This window comes from Abramis brama (genome assembly GCF_963993115.1).
Source record: "Abramis brama genome assembly, chromosome: 5".
Lineage (NCBI taxonomy): Eukaryota > Metazoa > Chordata > Actinopteri > Cypriniformes > Leuciscidae > Abramis > Abramis brama.
Genome location: NC_139967.1, coordinates 36,816,405 through 36,829,922, shown reverse-complemented (window position 1 = coordinate 36,829,922; position 13,518 = coordinate 36,816,405). Strand labels below are relative to the sequence as shown.

Genomic DNA, 13,518 nt, shown 5'->3' with positions numbered 1-13,518 from the left:
TTTACATATGCTTTATCACATTATCCATCATAATCACAAACAACTGTTCAACTTTATCACATCTGCATGAAACTCCCAAGATCCCATTTGACACTGCTGAACTCAGCTGCTCAACGTTTCTCCGTGGGGCAGTGGGGAATGAGTTTGGCCGGTTTGGTACTTCTCTGGCTGCCATAAAGGACCTGAATGGAGATGGCCTTGAAGAGTTAGCGGTGGGGGCACCTCAAGAAGAAAAGGGCAAGGGAGCCATTTACATATTTTTGGGACGACCAGGAGGTATCAGAACAGAATACAGTCAGGTAGGATACTGTTTTAAATCATTTCACTTTTTAGTTATGCAACCTTTTGCTGTGATAACAGCTTAAGGGGGGCAAGCTGGTTTGTTGCTGGTCCAAAGTGGTCTGCTAACTCTAACCAGGCTGAACGTGATGGTCTACGAGTCGATGCATGCTCAACTGGACCAGCCACATGGTGGAACAGCCAAAAACGTCTGTCTACTACAGATGTGGCCAATGAGAATGCACTTAAAAAAGAAAAGTAAGGGGCCAGCAGCAGTGTGTTCTCATTGGCTATTGAGTTTTTGATTGACAGTTTCTAGACCTGGAAGTGAAGACATCAGTGTTGTGTTTACATGTGTGGATGTGAGAGTCTGTAAGCGTGGCTTCCTATTTCATTTTAGTTATATAAAGTTAGGAGTTTTGTTTTTGAATTTTATCTGTATTTATCTGCTGCTACTACTTTGTAGACATAAGCTTTTAGGAGCGCAAGACATCTATTCAGTCTATTTATGTGTAATTGTACATTAAAATACTGCATATAATACTGAAAATATTGTACAATGTCAAATGTTTTCGAAGAATATTTGTTTATTCCTGATGATTCTTCTGAATTATAGGGTCTGATTAATTCAATTCAATTCAATTCAAATTTATTTGTATAGCGCTTTTCACAATACATATTGTTTCAAAGCAGCTTTACAGAAAGTGCATTTTAGAAATGTACATAGAAAAATACAGTTAGTTAATTAATCATGCATTAATTTAGGGCATAAACATATCGCCAGCGTCGAGTCGTCTCTTCACAGGCGTCGAGTCGTCTCTGCACAGGTGTTGGGGCATCTGTAGTTTCCATGGGAGGCTGGATACAAACTGGAGCAGACAATCTGTATTTACCTCGGGACTAGCGTCCCGAGATAACAACAGAAAAGCAGATGGGAAATAATTAGCGTAGCTGCTGATTAGGTTGTGCTGTTACAATTTAAAGAGAATAGTCAGGTCGAGTCAAGTCACCTTTATTTATATAGCGCTTTTTACAATATAGATTGTTTTAAAGCAGCTTTACAGTGATTACAGGAAAATAATGCAACAGAGTTTGCAACAGAGTTTGTTTCTTTCAGATCTGTAAGTTCAGTGATGGTTCAGTTTTGTTGTATAAAAGTTATTAATTTAGTTAACCTGTTAGGCTGCAACCCCACTTTTGAAAAATCCCCAGAAATGGCATACCCAAACTGAAACAGATTCAGTTCATGAACCCTTTGTACTAATATGATGTTTAATAGGGAGCCAATGCAGTGTTGAAAGAACCGGTCAAATATTGTCATACTTCCAGGTTCTAGTAAGAACTCTAGCTGCTGCGTTTTGGACCAGCTGTAGTATGTTTAATATGCATGCAGGGCAACCACCAATTAGAGCATTACAATAATTTAGCCTAACTAATTGTTCCGCATTTTTCATTAAAAGCATATGTCGTAATTTAGATATAATTTTAAGATGGAAAATGCGGTTTTACAGATGCTAGAAATGTAGCTTTCAAATGAAAGATTGGTATCAAAGAGCACACCCCCAGGTTCCTAACCTAAACTTAAAGGTAGGGTAGGTAGGATTTTTCTAAAAAAAAAACATTCCAAATTAGTTTGAAGTGTCTTTATATACCAATACATAATTAAAATATAAGTACTCTGAAAAAGAGAGTATAAAAATCGAGTGTCTGTAGACCTCTCACGACTGTTGTAAACACAGCTAATTATTTCCATTCACTCCACCCCCTCCCTTCTGGGCTCCTTCCAAAGCCACGCCCCCAAAACACATGAACGCGCGACGCCAAATGCCCAGGTTCAGGAAGACGCATTTATTTACCTGAAACGAGTGCAGAGGAAGGAGCGCAGTGCATGCAGTGACATCATGTCAGAATCACATTTAATAAAATAACTAACCTAACTTTATCACTATAAATATAAACAAATAAGATGGCTTTTAGTACTCACTATCAAGCTAGCATATCGATACTGGTAAAGTTTAAAATATATTTTGTTTGATTCGGTAACAAGCTATATTTAGGCTATAGGTAACGAGCTATATTTATAAGGCAAAGCTAAAAACAGGTTGCATTGATACACGTTTTTCCATTACCATCAGTTAAACTGTGATGAAGGTGAATTTCGTGTAAGAGTCATAACATATACGGTGTTTTGCATGTAAGAGTTTACATGATGAAAACATTGTTGACTCTGATGAGGACTAACGTTACACTCCGGTGACAAGTACCGCATCGTCGGTTCAAGGACAGGTCCGGGGTCGAGGGCGAAGCAGAGGAGGTCGTTCAAGAGTGCGGGCAACCAGGGTCCGAGGAAGTAGTTTTTGCCTTGTTTGCCTTTGCTGACTGCATATGCAGGTGCTTTGAATTTTGAATGCTCTTTTTCTCTGCCATAATTTTACTCTTCGTAGGTTCCGCGCCTCTCTTGCACTCCCCTCAAATCAAACGGGTGCGCGCGCATATGGGCAGATCTTGTAGCAACAGTGGTGGTAGCCTTGGTTGCGAGAGAGAGTGACAGTCGCCCAAACCAATCAATTGTTTCGTCCCGGATGGAAATAATGAGCTGTGTTTTTTGCAGATTAAAAGGTCTACAGTCACTCGATTTTTAAACTCTCTTTTTCAGAGCACTTACATTTTAATTATGTATTGGTATATAAAGACAGTGTAAACAAATTTGAAAAAAAGTTTTTTATAAAAATCCTACCTACCCTACCTTTAATGGTGTCGTCTTAGCGGCCCCTAATTTAATAACAAATGATCGTTGCGACGGAAGCGAATCAATCAAAACTAACTTGCTGGAAAATAACTTTATTAAAGAACCGCTATAAAGCCAAAACAATCTTACCTTAAATTATACATTTATCTCTGTAAAGCTGCTTTGAAACAATCTACGTTGTTAAAAGCGCTATATAAATGAAGATGACTTGACTTGACTTGACTAACCGACGATGAAGACTTTGACAGAGCAGCCAACAATTGTTAGATAGTATTCTAGGTTAGTACATGCAGAGGTTTTTGGTCCAATCATTTGAAACTCTGTTTTTTTCTGAATTAAGTAGTAGGAAATTACTAGTCATCCAAATTTTTATATCAGCTATACATTCCGTTAATTTTGTGAATTAAGTTTCGTCTGGGCGCAAAGAAATATAGAGCTGAGTATCAACGACATAACAGTGAAAACTAATCCAATGCTTCCCAAGGGTAGCATGTACAGAGTGAACAGCAACAGTCCTAGTACTGAGCCTTGTGGTACTCCATACTAGAGATGTTCCGATACCCTTTTTCCCTTCCCGATACCGATTCCGATACCTGGACTCAGGGTATCGGCCGATACCGAGTACTGATCCGATACCTGGGTGTGTATCTATACAGCTGCAATTCATACTAGCCCTGTATGAATTGATATAATTATTTTATAAAAGGTATTTTAGTTTTACAATATAACTATAAAAAAAGTGCAACAAATAAATCTAGGAATTAAAAAAATTATATATGAATAATAGGGGTGTAATGGTCCACAAAATTCATGGATCGGTTCGATACGATACACTGGTGTCACGGTTCGGTACGTTTTCAATACAGCAAAAAGAAAGAAATGCCAGAGAAATTTCCTTGATTTAATTTTTTTTTAATTTTTTTTTATTAAAACTAACATCATAAAGTATGATCATTTTTTACTTTGTGCAATGATGGAGTTATACTTGACATATAAAACAAAAACAGCTCCTTATAAAAAAATGAAATGTAATATTGTAGTACTTATAAACGAAGGTTTATTTTATTTCAGATTAACATTTGAGGGCAGCAATTTTATTCATAATGTCAAAATAAAACCGACATAACGTTACTTGAAAGCACAATGTTTCTGGTTTCCACGTCAGCGCTGTTTGATCCGTTAATAACGGAGAAATGTGAATGTTTCTCACTAGATTTCGCAGCGATGTTATTACTTCAGTGGCGAATTCAAATGCTTTCTTTACTGGATCTCTTAGCGCTGTGTAGTAACAGTGTAGCTTGATCAAGATCGACTCGCGCTGCATTGGTCCAAACTGTTTAATGGTCCGTGAAGCACAAAATAACGAGTAGCGCAGTTTTGTTCCGTTTTCATTACGTTTGCCATTTGATGTTGGGCGCCAGCGTCTCTTACTTTATGCACTTGCTGCGCGCCTACATTTGAAATAACGAAATTTTGGTCGGCAGGAAAAATGGTCCAACGAACCGTGTTGCTAATACTTGTGCCTCGAAATTGCAGTATGGCATATGAGACATGTCGCCGTTTTACTGGCTGGTTGGTCCAGTCTGAAATACTCATACTGCGCGCGTTTTCATTTCTTCTTCGCTGCTCTAAACAGCGGTTGCTTGTGGCAACAGCACAACTTCCTGTGTTGCCACAAGCAACCACTGTTTAGAACAGCGAAGAAGAATTGATCTCCGATTTGCAGCGTTAAGCAAAGCAAAGAGTATAGAAGTAACAAGAGGCGAAACTCCGTTGCAGTTTTGACAACAGCCACTAGGTGGCGCTTCGGTAGCGCGGCCGCCATTTTGGACTGAACCAACGGCTTTACTGTTGGCACAACTACTGTACAGCATTAACATTATGTCTGGAAATAATTGGAAACAAAGAAAACAGTGTTCTGCCATCAGCTGCAACAACTAGGCTACCAGTGTACAACCAATCAACTAGCATTTCATAGATTCCCCAAAGATCCAGAGAGGTAAAGTAGAAAAGGTTTTTATTAACTTTAAAGTGAGCTAACGTCAACGATAACAGGTGCTGTAACGTTAATGTAAGCTATCCCATAACCGCAGTAGCTGCTAACAGTTTGCTAATGTTATGTATTTGGTCGAAATTGTCAAGACTCGAAATGGGCTTTTTAAATCGCATACTTTCAGAGATATATGAACCTAACCTGGCAAATGACCGCTTTATTAATTCATTGTTATCACTAAATTAACCCTTTAACTAGTGTCACCTTTTTTTCGCATAAACATGAAAATCACTATCCAAACTTAAATGGTTGTAATTCAAGAATGCTTTGGAATTTAGACCTATGGTTGGTCTTGTTTTAATTTGTCAGATTATTGTTGAAGTGAAATAAATTATTAAAGTGAAACAGAAAAAGTTATATAAGTTTGAGTTTATTAAAATGTACAAATTTAAAGTATAATTATTTATATTTTATATAAAGTATATATATTATAAAATATATTTTACTCTAGAACTGCAAGAAAATGAAAGCAAAAAATCTGAACAAGTTGTGTTCCACATTTTAGGTTGATATGTTGATATTTCGCTTCCTCACCCTTTCTGCCGTGTGCTCTAACGTTACACGGTCTGGAGCTGCGCGCTCTTGCTCGCTCGCTCTAGATTCTGGGTGATTTTAGCTAATTTGTGGGCATCAGGGAGCCGCTATCAATATGCGGGAGACTCCCGGATCTTCCGGGAGACATGGGATGTCTGCTCTAGAGATATTAAAAACTAGAAACTACTTTTTAGTTCATTTAACCGCTTTTGAATTTGAACCGGTATCGTTCAATTCTATGACAGCTGTGTTGCGTTCAGTCCAAGATGGCGGAGCTGCAGCTCTGCGCATGGGTGAGTTTGTTGCAATGGAACGTTCTATTGAGTTTCGCCTCTTGGTACTTCTATACTCTTTGAGCAAAGCTAGCGTGCATAACTAGGTATTGTTTAATAAAATGGTATCGGATCGGTACATGGGTAGATGTACTCGCCGATACCGATGCCAGAATTTTTATTGGTTTCGGCGGTATTTCCGATACTAGTATCGGAATCGGAACAACCCTACTCCATACTGAACTTGTGATCGATATGACATCTCTTCGTTTACTACTACAAGCTGATAATGGTCAGATAAGTATGATTTAAACCATTCTAATGCAATTCCACTAATCCCAACATCATTTTCGGGTCTATTCAAAAGAATGTTGTGGTCGATAGTGTCAAATGCAGCACTAAGATCGAGTAACACTAATAGAGAGATACAACCACGATTGGATGATAAGAGCAAATCATTTGTAACTCTAATGAGAGCTGTCTCAGTACTATGATACAGTCTAAATCCTGACTGGAAATCCTTGCAGATACAGTTTAAAAAAATAAAAAAGAACATAGTTGTGAGGACACTACCCTTTTCTAGTATCTTTGACAAAAAGGGTAGATTTTAGATCAGCCTGTAATTTACTAATTCTCTAGGATCAAGTTGTGTTTTTTAAATATGAGGTTTAATAAAAGTTTTTAGTATCCTAGTGACAAAGACGAATTAATGATATTAAGAAGAGGATATTTGACCTCTGGAAGCATCTCTTTCAGTAGCTTAGTTGGTATAGGGTCTAACATACATGTTGTTGATTTAGATGATTTAATGAGTTTAGACAATTCTTCCTATTGCAACGAATGAATGGAATTTTTTAATTTTGCATTTTGTCTGATGCGATACTGTTGCAATACTGTTGCATGACGGTTGCATAGTTATAATTTTCTCTCTAATTTTATCAATCTTGTAAGTAAAGAAGTTCAGTAATTCTGAAGATATTACTATAGATTACAGAAACACCTACCCCTTTTCCTTTCAGACGTGGCTCATTTTTATAAACGTAATCTTGAGGGGTGGACTCATTTAACCCTCTGAGCCCGAAGAATGCGGCGGTGTTTTTTCCCCATGACAGCTTAAACAATTTAAAATACTCTGTCATTTTTGGCCATACATATAAGTCTTATACATCTTTATAAACTATAAAGGGTCTTCTTTTATTTGTGTACACTCACAATAACAACAAATGTGTTTTTGTAAAATAAAGAAAATAAACAGGGTGCATGCTACACATACTACATTGATTGAAAAAAAGAAACTTTTTTAATGGTAGTTTTATTTTATACAGAATAAATGATTTATAATTCAGAGGAGAATAATGTAAGTGTTAGTTAAATTTTTAATATATTGTTTATAACATTAACAAATGTATTGATCTGATAATTAACAAATATATTGATCTGAAATATAGCACATTCATTTTAAATTCATTCAGGTTCAATAACCAAACATACCATCTTAATTTAATTTAACCCTCTGTGGTCTAAGGTGTTTTTGGGGTCCTTGAGATGTTTTGACATGCCCTGTGCTTTTTTGTGCTTTTTTACAGTTGTTTATAAACATATTAATGGCAAAGGTGTCATTACACTCCATTAAGTACAAACAGGGCTACCATAATATGTGAGCTACATGTTTGTACTTTTGAGAGAATAATGTTTATGCATGGTTATTCAAAAAAAAAAGTTTCTGAAATAAGGCCACAAAACACATAATAAATATGTGTCCACAAGACTTTTGATTAATGGATGTTGTTGCCTAGTGTTTTTGCTTCAAAATCATCCTGACAATCAATCTGACAATCATCCTGCCTAATCATTCACATAAAACAATACATTGATTTAAATTTTGCAAGACACTTTTTGTTTGGAAAGGCAATATGGGGGCGTGAATGATAATGAATAATGCTCTGATTCACAACTGAGAAGACAATGACCTGCATAATGAGCCGCATAATGAGCCTTTCAGTCAGGTATGTCACTGAGACGGAACTACTAGAAAGAATGTGAGGACAAAAGAAATATATAAATATGATAAATAATAAGCAATAAATAAATAAATAAATAATAATAATAATAATTATATATATATATATATATATATATATATATATATATATATATATATATATATATATATATATTATTTTTTTTTATTATTTTTTTTTTTTTTTTTATTGCTTTTAATTTATTTAGAATATAGTCCACAATATAGTGAACAATCCAAATATTTTTTGGTGCATAGTCATACCTGGAAAAAATCCTGTTCAAATAGGCTATATGGGCCATTCTACAGAATTGGTTCAAAGTTAGAGTTGGAAACATCTTATTTTTTTTTCACAAATTTTGTATGCATGCAAATTGTATAATATCCAAGGTAAACATTTCTAGTAATTGTGCAGTTAATTCTCATACTGTATTTTCAGAAAGTTTTGGAATATATCCTCTCCCCAAATGTGTCACTAATAAAAAACAACAATAAATAATTTAATGAGAAGCTATTTTATTAAAAAGTTTTCACATGTAAATCAACAACAATTACAATTTTAACAATATTTCAAGTGCAATCTTTCTTTTTAAAAAGTATACGTTTTATCATACGTATTTCAAAGTTAAGGATTCATTAGTCTGAATATAGCCTACATTGGAACAAACACTATAATAACATCTTAGTTGATGACTTTATTTTTTGACAAAACATAGCCTACTATATATATATAGTACAATATGTACAATATGTATTTTTTTTGCTTTAAAAATAGCAAAAATCACTATATCTATGTTATATATTTTTTTAAGTTGTGTACTTACATTATCCCGACTGTTTCCAACAACTTTCAAACCAAGAGAAATTTGTAATTTAATTCTAAGACACGTACCGTTTCTTTATTTCCGTTTTGTCGCCGTCAATGGCGTCATATCCGTGTTCTCCCTGGTTTCCGCTCATACTGCCATAGTAACCAGAGCTATGAACCAGAGCTCTCTGATAGTAACCAAGGCGACAGACGTGGACAACTGTGTAACTGTTAGTTCGTAATGTCTATCTGCACGCTGTTGTTGTTTCGTTCAAACATTATGGACCATGGCAAGCAGACTTTGGATAAAAAAGGAGAACTAAAACGAGAATCAATATCAGCGCGGTGTTTTCGAGATGCCTAGAGCTCCACGTCCGAGACTTCGACCGCTCCTACATGTACTTTATTAAACAGGTGAGCACATTTACATAAAACTAATCAATGTTGTATAGTTCAACAATGATAAAATGTTAGAATATGATCTGTATGTTATTCTAATGTTGATCTAGCTTACTGCTAGTCTCATACAGACAAACTAACACATTCAATTTCAAAACACAAAACACAAAACAATTTCAACACATTCAAATGCAGTTTAGTGTGATAGTGTAATGTTAGACCAAGTGAAACAGCGCTGCGTTACTCACAAGTTTAATTTGTCTAATAAATTGACCTGTGAGTAGTAATTCTGCATTTGCGTGTAGTTCGGTAGAATGAAATGTCCATATTCCTTTTATATCCGCGGGACTCGCGTCGCGTGTGGAGCTGATAGCTGGAGCTGATATCACAGTCATGATAAAAACATCGATGTATTTACTTGACGTTGACGACAAGATCCATAATTCTTAGCAAATGTTGCGTCATCAAACTACGCCTTTGTTATTGTAAGAGGTTAGCGACCCCTAGCGGCGAAAAAAATTACATATTGTACGTTTAAATGATTATAAAGATATATAGCTCATGCCTGGGTGAATAGTATTGGCTGAGTTTTGTTTAAGTTTAGAGAAGTGCTCCAGAAAAAAAAGTTCACGGAGATGGAGAGGCAGAAAGCACACCCTGTTTATTTTCTTTAATTTACAAAAGCACAATGTTTTGTTTCGATTGTAAGTGGACACATGAAAAAGTATACATTTTACAGTTTATTTTTTCATATTTCTTAAGTCTGTATGACCATAAATGACAGAAGTCAGAAGCTATGTGAAAAAAAATCAGGCAAAACGCACCGGAGCGTTTGCCGACCCCAGAGGGTTAAAGCATTAAACAATTGCATTAATGCTATTTTGCAAGTTCTCCCACTTAGAAATTATGGAGGGGTCTGAAATTGTCATCATAGGTGCATGTCCACTGTGAGAGACATAATCAAAAAAAAAAAAAATCCAGAAATCACAATGTATGATTTTTTAACTATTTATTTGTATGATACAGCTGCAAATAAGTATTTGAACACCTGAGAAAATCAATGTTAATATTTGGTACAGTAGCCTTTGTTTGCAATTACAGAGGTCAAACGTTTCCTGTAGTTTTTCACCAGGTTTGCACACACTGCAGGAGGGATTTTGGCCCACTCCTCCACACAGATCTTCTCTAGATCAGTCAGGTTTCTGGGCTGTCGCTGAGAAACACGGAGTTTGAGCTCCCTCCAAAGATTCTCTATTGGGTTTAGGTCTGGAGACTGGCTAGGCCACGCCAGAACCTTGATATGCTTCTTACAGAGCCACTCCTTGGTTATCCTGGCTGTGTGCTTCGGGCCATTGTCATGTTGGAAGACCCAGCCTCGACCCATCTTCAATGCTCTAACTGAGGGAAGGTGGTTGTTCCCCAAAATCTCGCAATACATGGCCCCGGTCATCCTCTCCTTAATACAGTGCAGTCGCCCTGTCCCATGTGCAGAAAAACACCCCCAAAGCATGATGCTACCACCCCCATGCTTCACAGTAGGGATGGTGTTCTTGGGATGGTACTCATCATTCTTCTTCCTCCAAACACGTTTAGTGGAATTATGACCAAAAAGTTCTATTTTGGTCTCATCTGACCACATGACTTTCTCCCATGACTCCTCTGGATCATCCAAGATGGGCCTTGACATGTGCTGGTTTAAGCAGGGGAACCTTGCATGATTTCAAACCATGACGTCTTAGTGTATTACCAACAGTAACCTTGGAAACGGTGGTCCCAGCTCTTTTCAGGTCATTGACCAGCTCCTCCCGTGTAGTTCTGGGCTGATTTCTCACCTTTCTTAGGATCATTGAGACCCCACGAGGTGAGATCTTGCATGGAGCCCCAGTCCGAGGGAGATTGACAGTCATGTTTAGCTTCTTCCATTTTCTAATGATTGCTCCAACAGTGGACCTTTTTTCACCAAGCTGCTTGGCAATTTCCCCGTAGCCCTTTCCAGCCTTGTGGAGGTGTAAAATTTTGTCTCTAGTGTCTTTGGACAGCTCTTTGGTCTTGGCCATGTTAGTAGTTGGATTCTTACTGATTGTATGGGGTGGACAGGTGTCTTTATGCAGCTAACGACCTGAAACAGGTGCATCTAATTTAGGATAATAAATGGAGTGGAGGTGGACATTTTAAAGGCAGACTAACAGGTCTTTGAGGGTCAGAATTCTAGCTGATAGACAGGTGTTCAAATACTTATTTGCAGCTGTATCATACAAAGAAGTAGTTAAAAAATCATATATTGTGATTTCTGGATTCTCTCACAGTGGACATGCACATACGATGACAATTTCAGACCCCTCCATGATTTCCAAGTGGGAGAACTTGCAAAATAGCAGGGTGTTCAAATACTTATTTTCCTCACTGTATATGCAAAAATTGTTATCCAAAAAGACAAGGCCTAAGAGATTTATTTATCCTTTAATGCAGGCCAAAGCACACAGCAATGAAAGGGTTAAACTCTTGTCACTGTAAAGCCCCTTTCACACAACGCGATGATCCCGGCAAATTGCCGGGAAATTGCCAGAACGCCTTCTGTGTGAATGCAAACATGACCCGGGATTGATGCCGGCATCGATGCCGGGTTGGGGACCTAGTAACATTGCCGTGTTCAGTCCCGGAACGCGCGCTGTGTGAACAAAAGCCATAATAATGCTGTGTCGTAGTGATGATGCTGAAGCCGGGATCGTTCGCCAGGTAGTGAAACGGTACGTAATGCGCAAGTTTATGATTGAATCAGAGAAAAAAAATTCACAAGCGTGGTTTGATGTCACATGTCTTTATGGGATTTTTACAGGTTGTGTGTGACAGGTTGTGACAGGTTGTGTGTGACTCTCTGATTCCGGAAAATCACTGGCAGTGTGAATGAACCAAAATCAAACGAACCCGGGTCAAATCCCGGGTCACTTTATCCGTGTATTTTCCGGAATCTCTGTGTGAAAGGGGCTTAACAGACACCCAGCCACAATCACACACACACGGCACAGAGAGAGTGAGACTGGTGGAGTGAGGGGGAGGGGAAGGACAGACATAGGGAGACAGAGAACTTTTTTTTTTTTAAAGTATCCTAACTGTGACAAAGTAGACTTTGATCATGTTTAAATAAAGATGCAAATGCAGTGTGGAATAAAATGAAATTAGTGCACTTTAAAACACTGTTTAAAAGCAATAAAAAATATTTATACAATCCCATTTATACATAGTATAAAACACTAGATGGCACAATAGACCTATTTTTAATAAGCTCTTTCTGTTTACTTTTTTGACATTACTTTAATCCTTCGCTATAGCAAAACTATTTGAGATATTTAATATCCGTTCACAATTTAGCATCTTCAATGTATTTTTGCATTGCCTGCATTACCTGTCCTCTGTAAAATGTGCCGCACACAGATAAACTTTGGGGTTTTAATGCTCAGGAACAGTGTTTTCTAAGTTCGTCTGCCTTAAGACACACCAAACTGACGTCAAAGAACTTAGCGCTGATGAAAGCTGACTGTGGCGTCGCCTCAAGTCACCTGCATGGGGCAAAAAAAGTTGCACGTGAACACACCAGACAGACTACAGCCGACGGCCAACTAGCGCGTACGTTCTGCACTTGCGTGAGAGGACATAACTCTCCCATACCAGCAGATGGCAGTAGTCTGTATTCGGCATTTAACCCTCTGGGGTCTAAGGGGTTTTGGGGGTCCTTGAGATGTTTTGACATGCTCTTACATTTGTGCTTTTTTCAGTTGCTTATAAACATATTAATGGCAAAGGTATAATTACACTCTATTTAGCACAAACAGGGCTACCATAATATGTGAGCAACATGTATGTACATGTTTGTATTTTTGAGAAAATAATGTTTATGCATAGTTATTGAAAAAACTAAAACTGAAAATGTCTGAAATAAGGCCACAAAATATATTCTCTACCCAAGTGTGTCACTAATAAAGCATAATAAAATTATTTAAAGAGAAGGCTTTTATTGACCTTTTAAGATTTTGTTTACATCTATCCTTGTGTATATATATATATATATATATATATATTTAATTTTTTTTTTGTTTTTTTTTTGGTTGCTATTTTATTAAAAAGGTTATACAATTACAACAACAATTAAAATTGTAACAATATTTCCAGTGTAATCTTTCTTTGTAAAAACTAAAGTATACATTTTATCATACGTAATTCAATTCATATGAGCAGAAATTGGCAACATTATAAGCTTATTTGATGTGGCAGTATTTTACAGTAAAAACTTTATAATCTATCCGATTTTTACTCATCTCAGTATAGCAATAGAGTTTGGTAAAAGCTGTTCATTCATTCACACACAGAAACGCGATTCATTTTTAAACAGTATTTTTGCCAGCTGTA

General features: G+C 36.9%; 1 protein-coding gene across 4 annotated transcripts in view; it reads left to right on the top strand.

Moving 5' to 3' along the window:
• LOC311082458 (integrin alpha-X-like) overlaps positions 1 to 13,518 on the top strand; it is a 176,126-nt gene that overhangs the window by 92,257 nt on the left and 70,351 nt on the right. For 3 of the 4 annotated variants that reach the window (XM_084113305.1, XM_084113303.1, XM_084113302.1), the window contains exon 14: positions 81 to 299. The exons of the other annotated variant lie outside the window; for it this stretch is intronic. In XM_084113305.1, the coding sequence (XP_083969431.1) occupies positions 81 to 299 (219 nt within the window). The remainder of the gene's footprint in view (positions 1 to 80; positions 300 to 13,518) is intronic. 4 annotated transcript variants of the gene reach the window in all.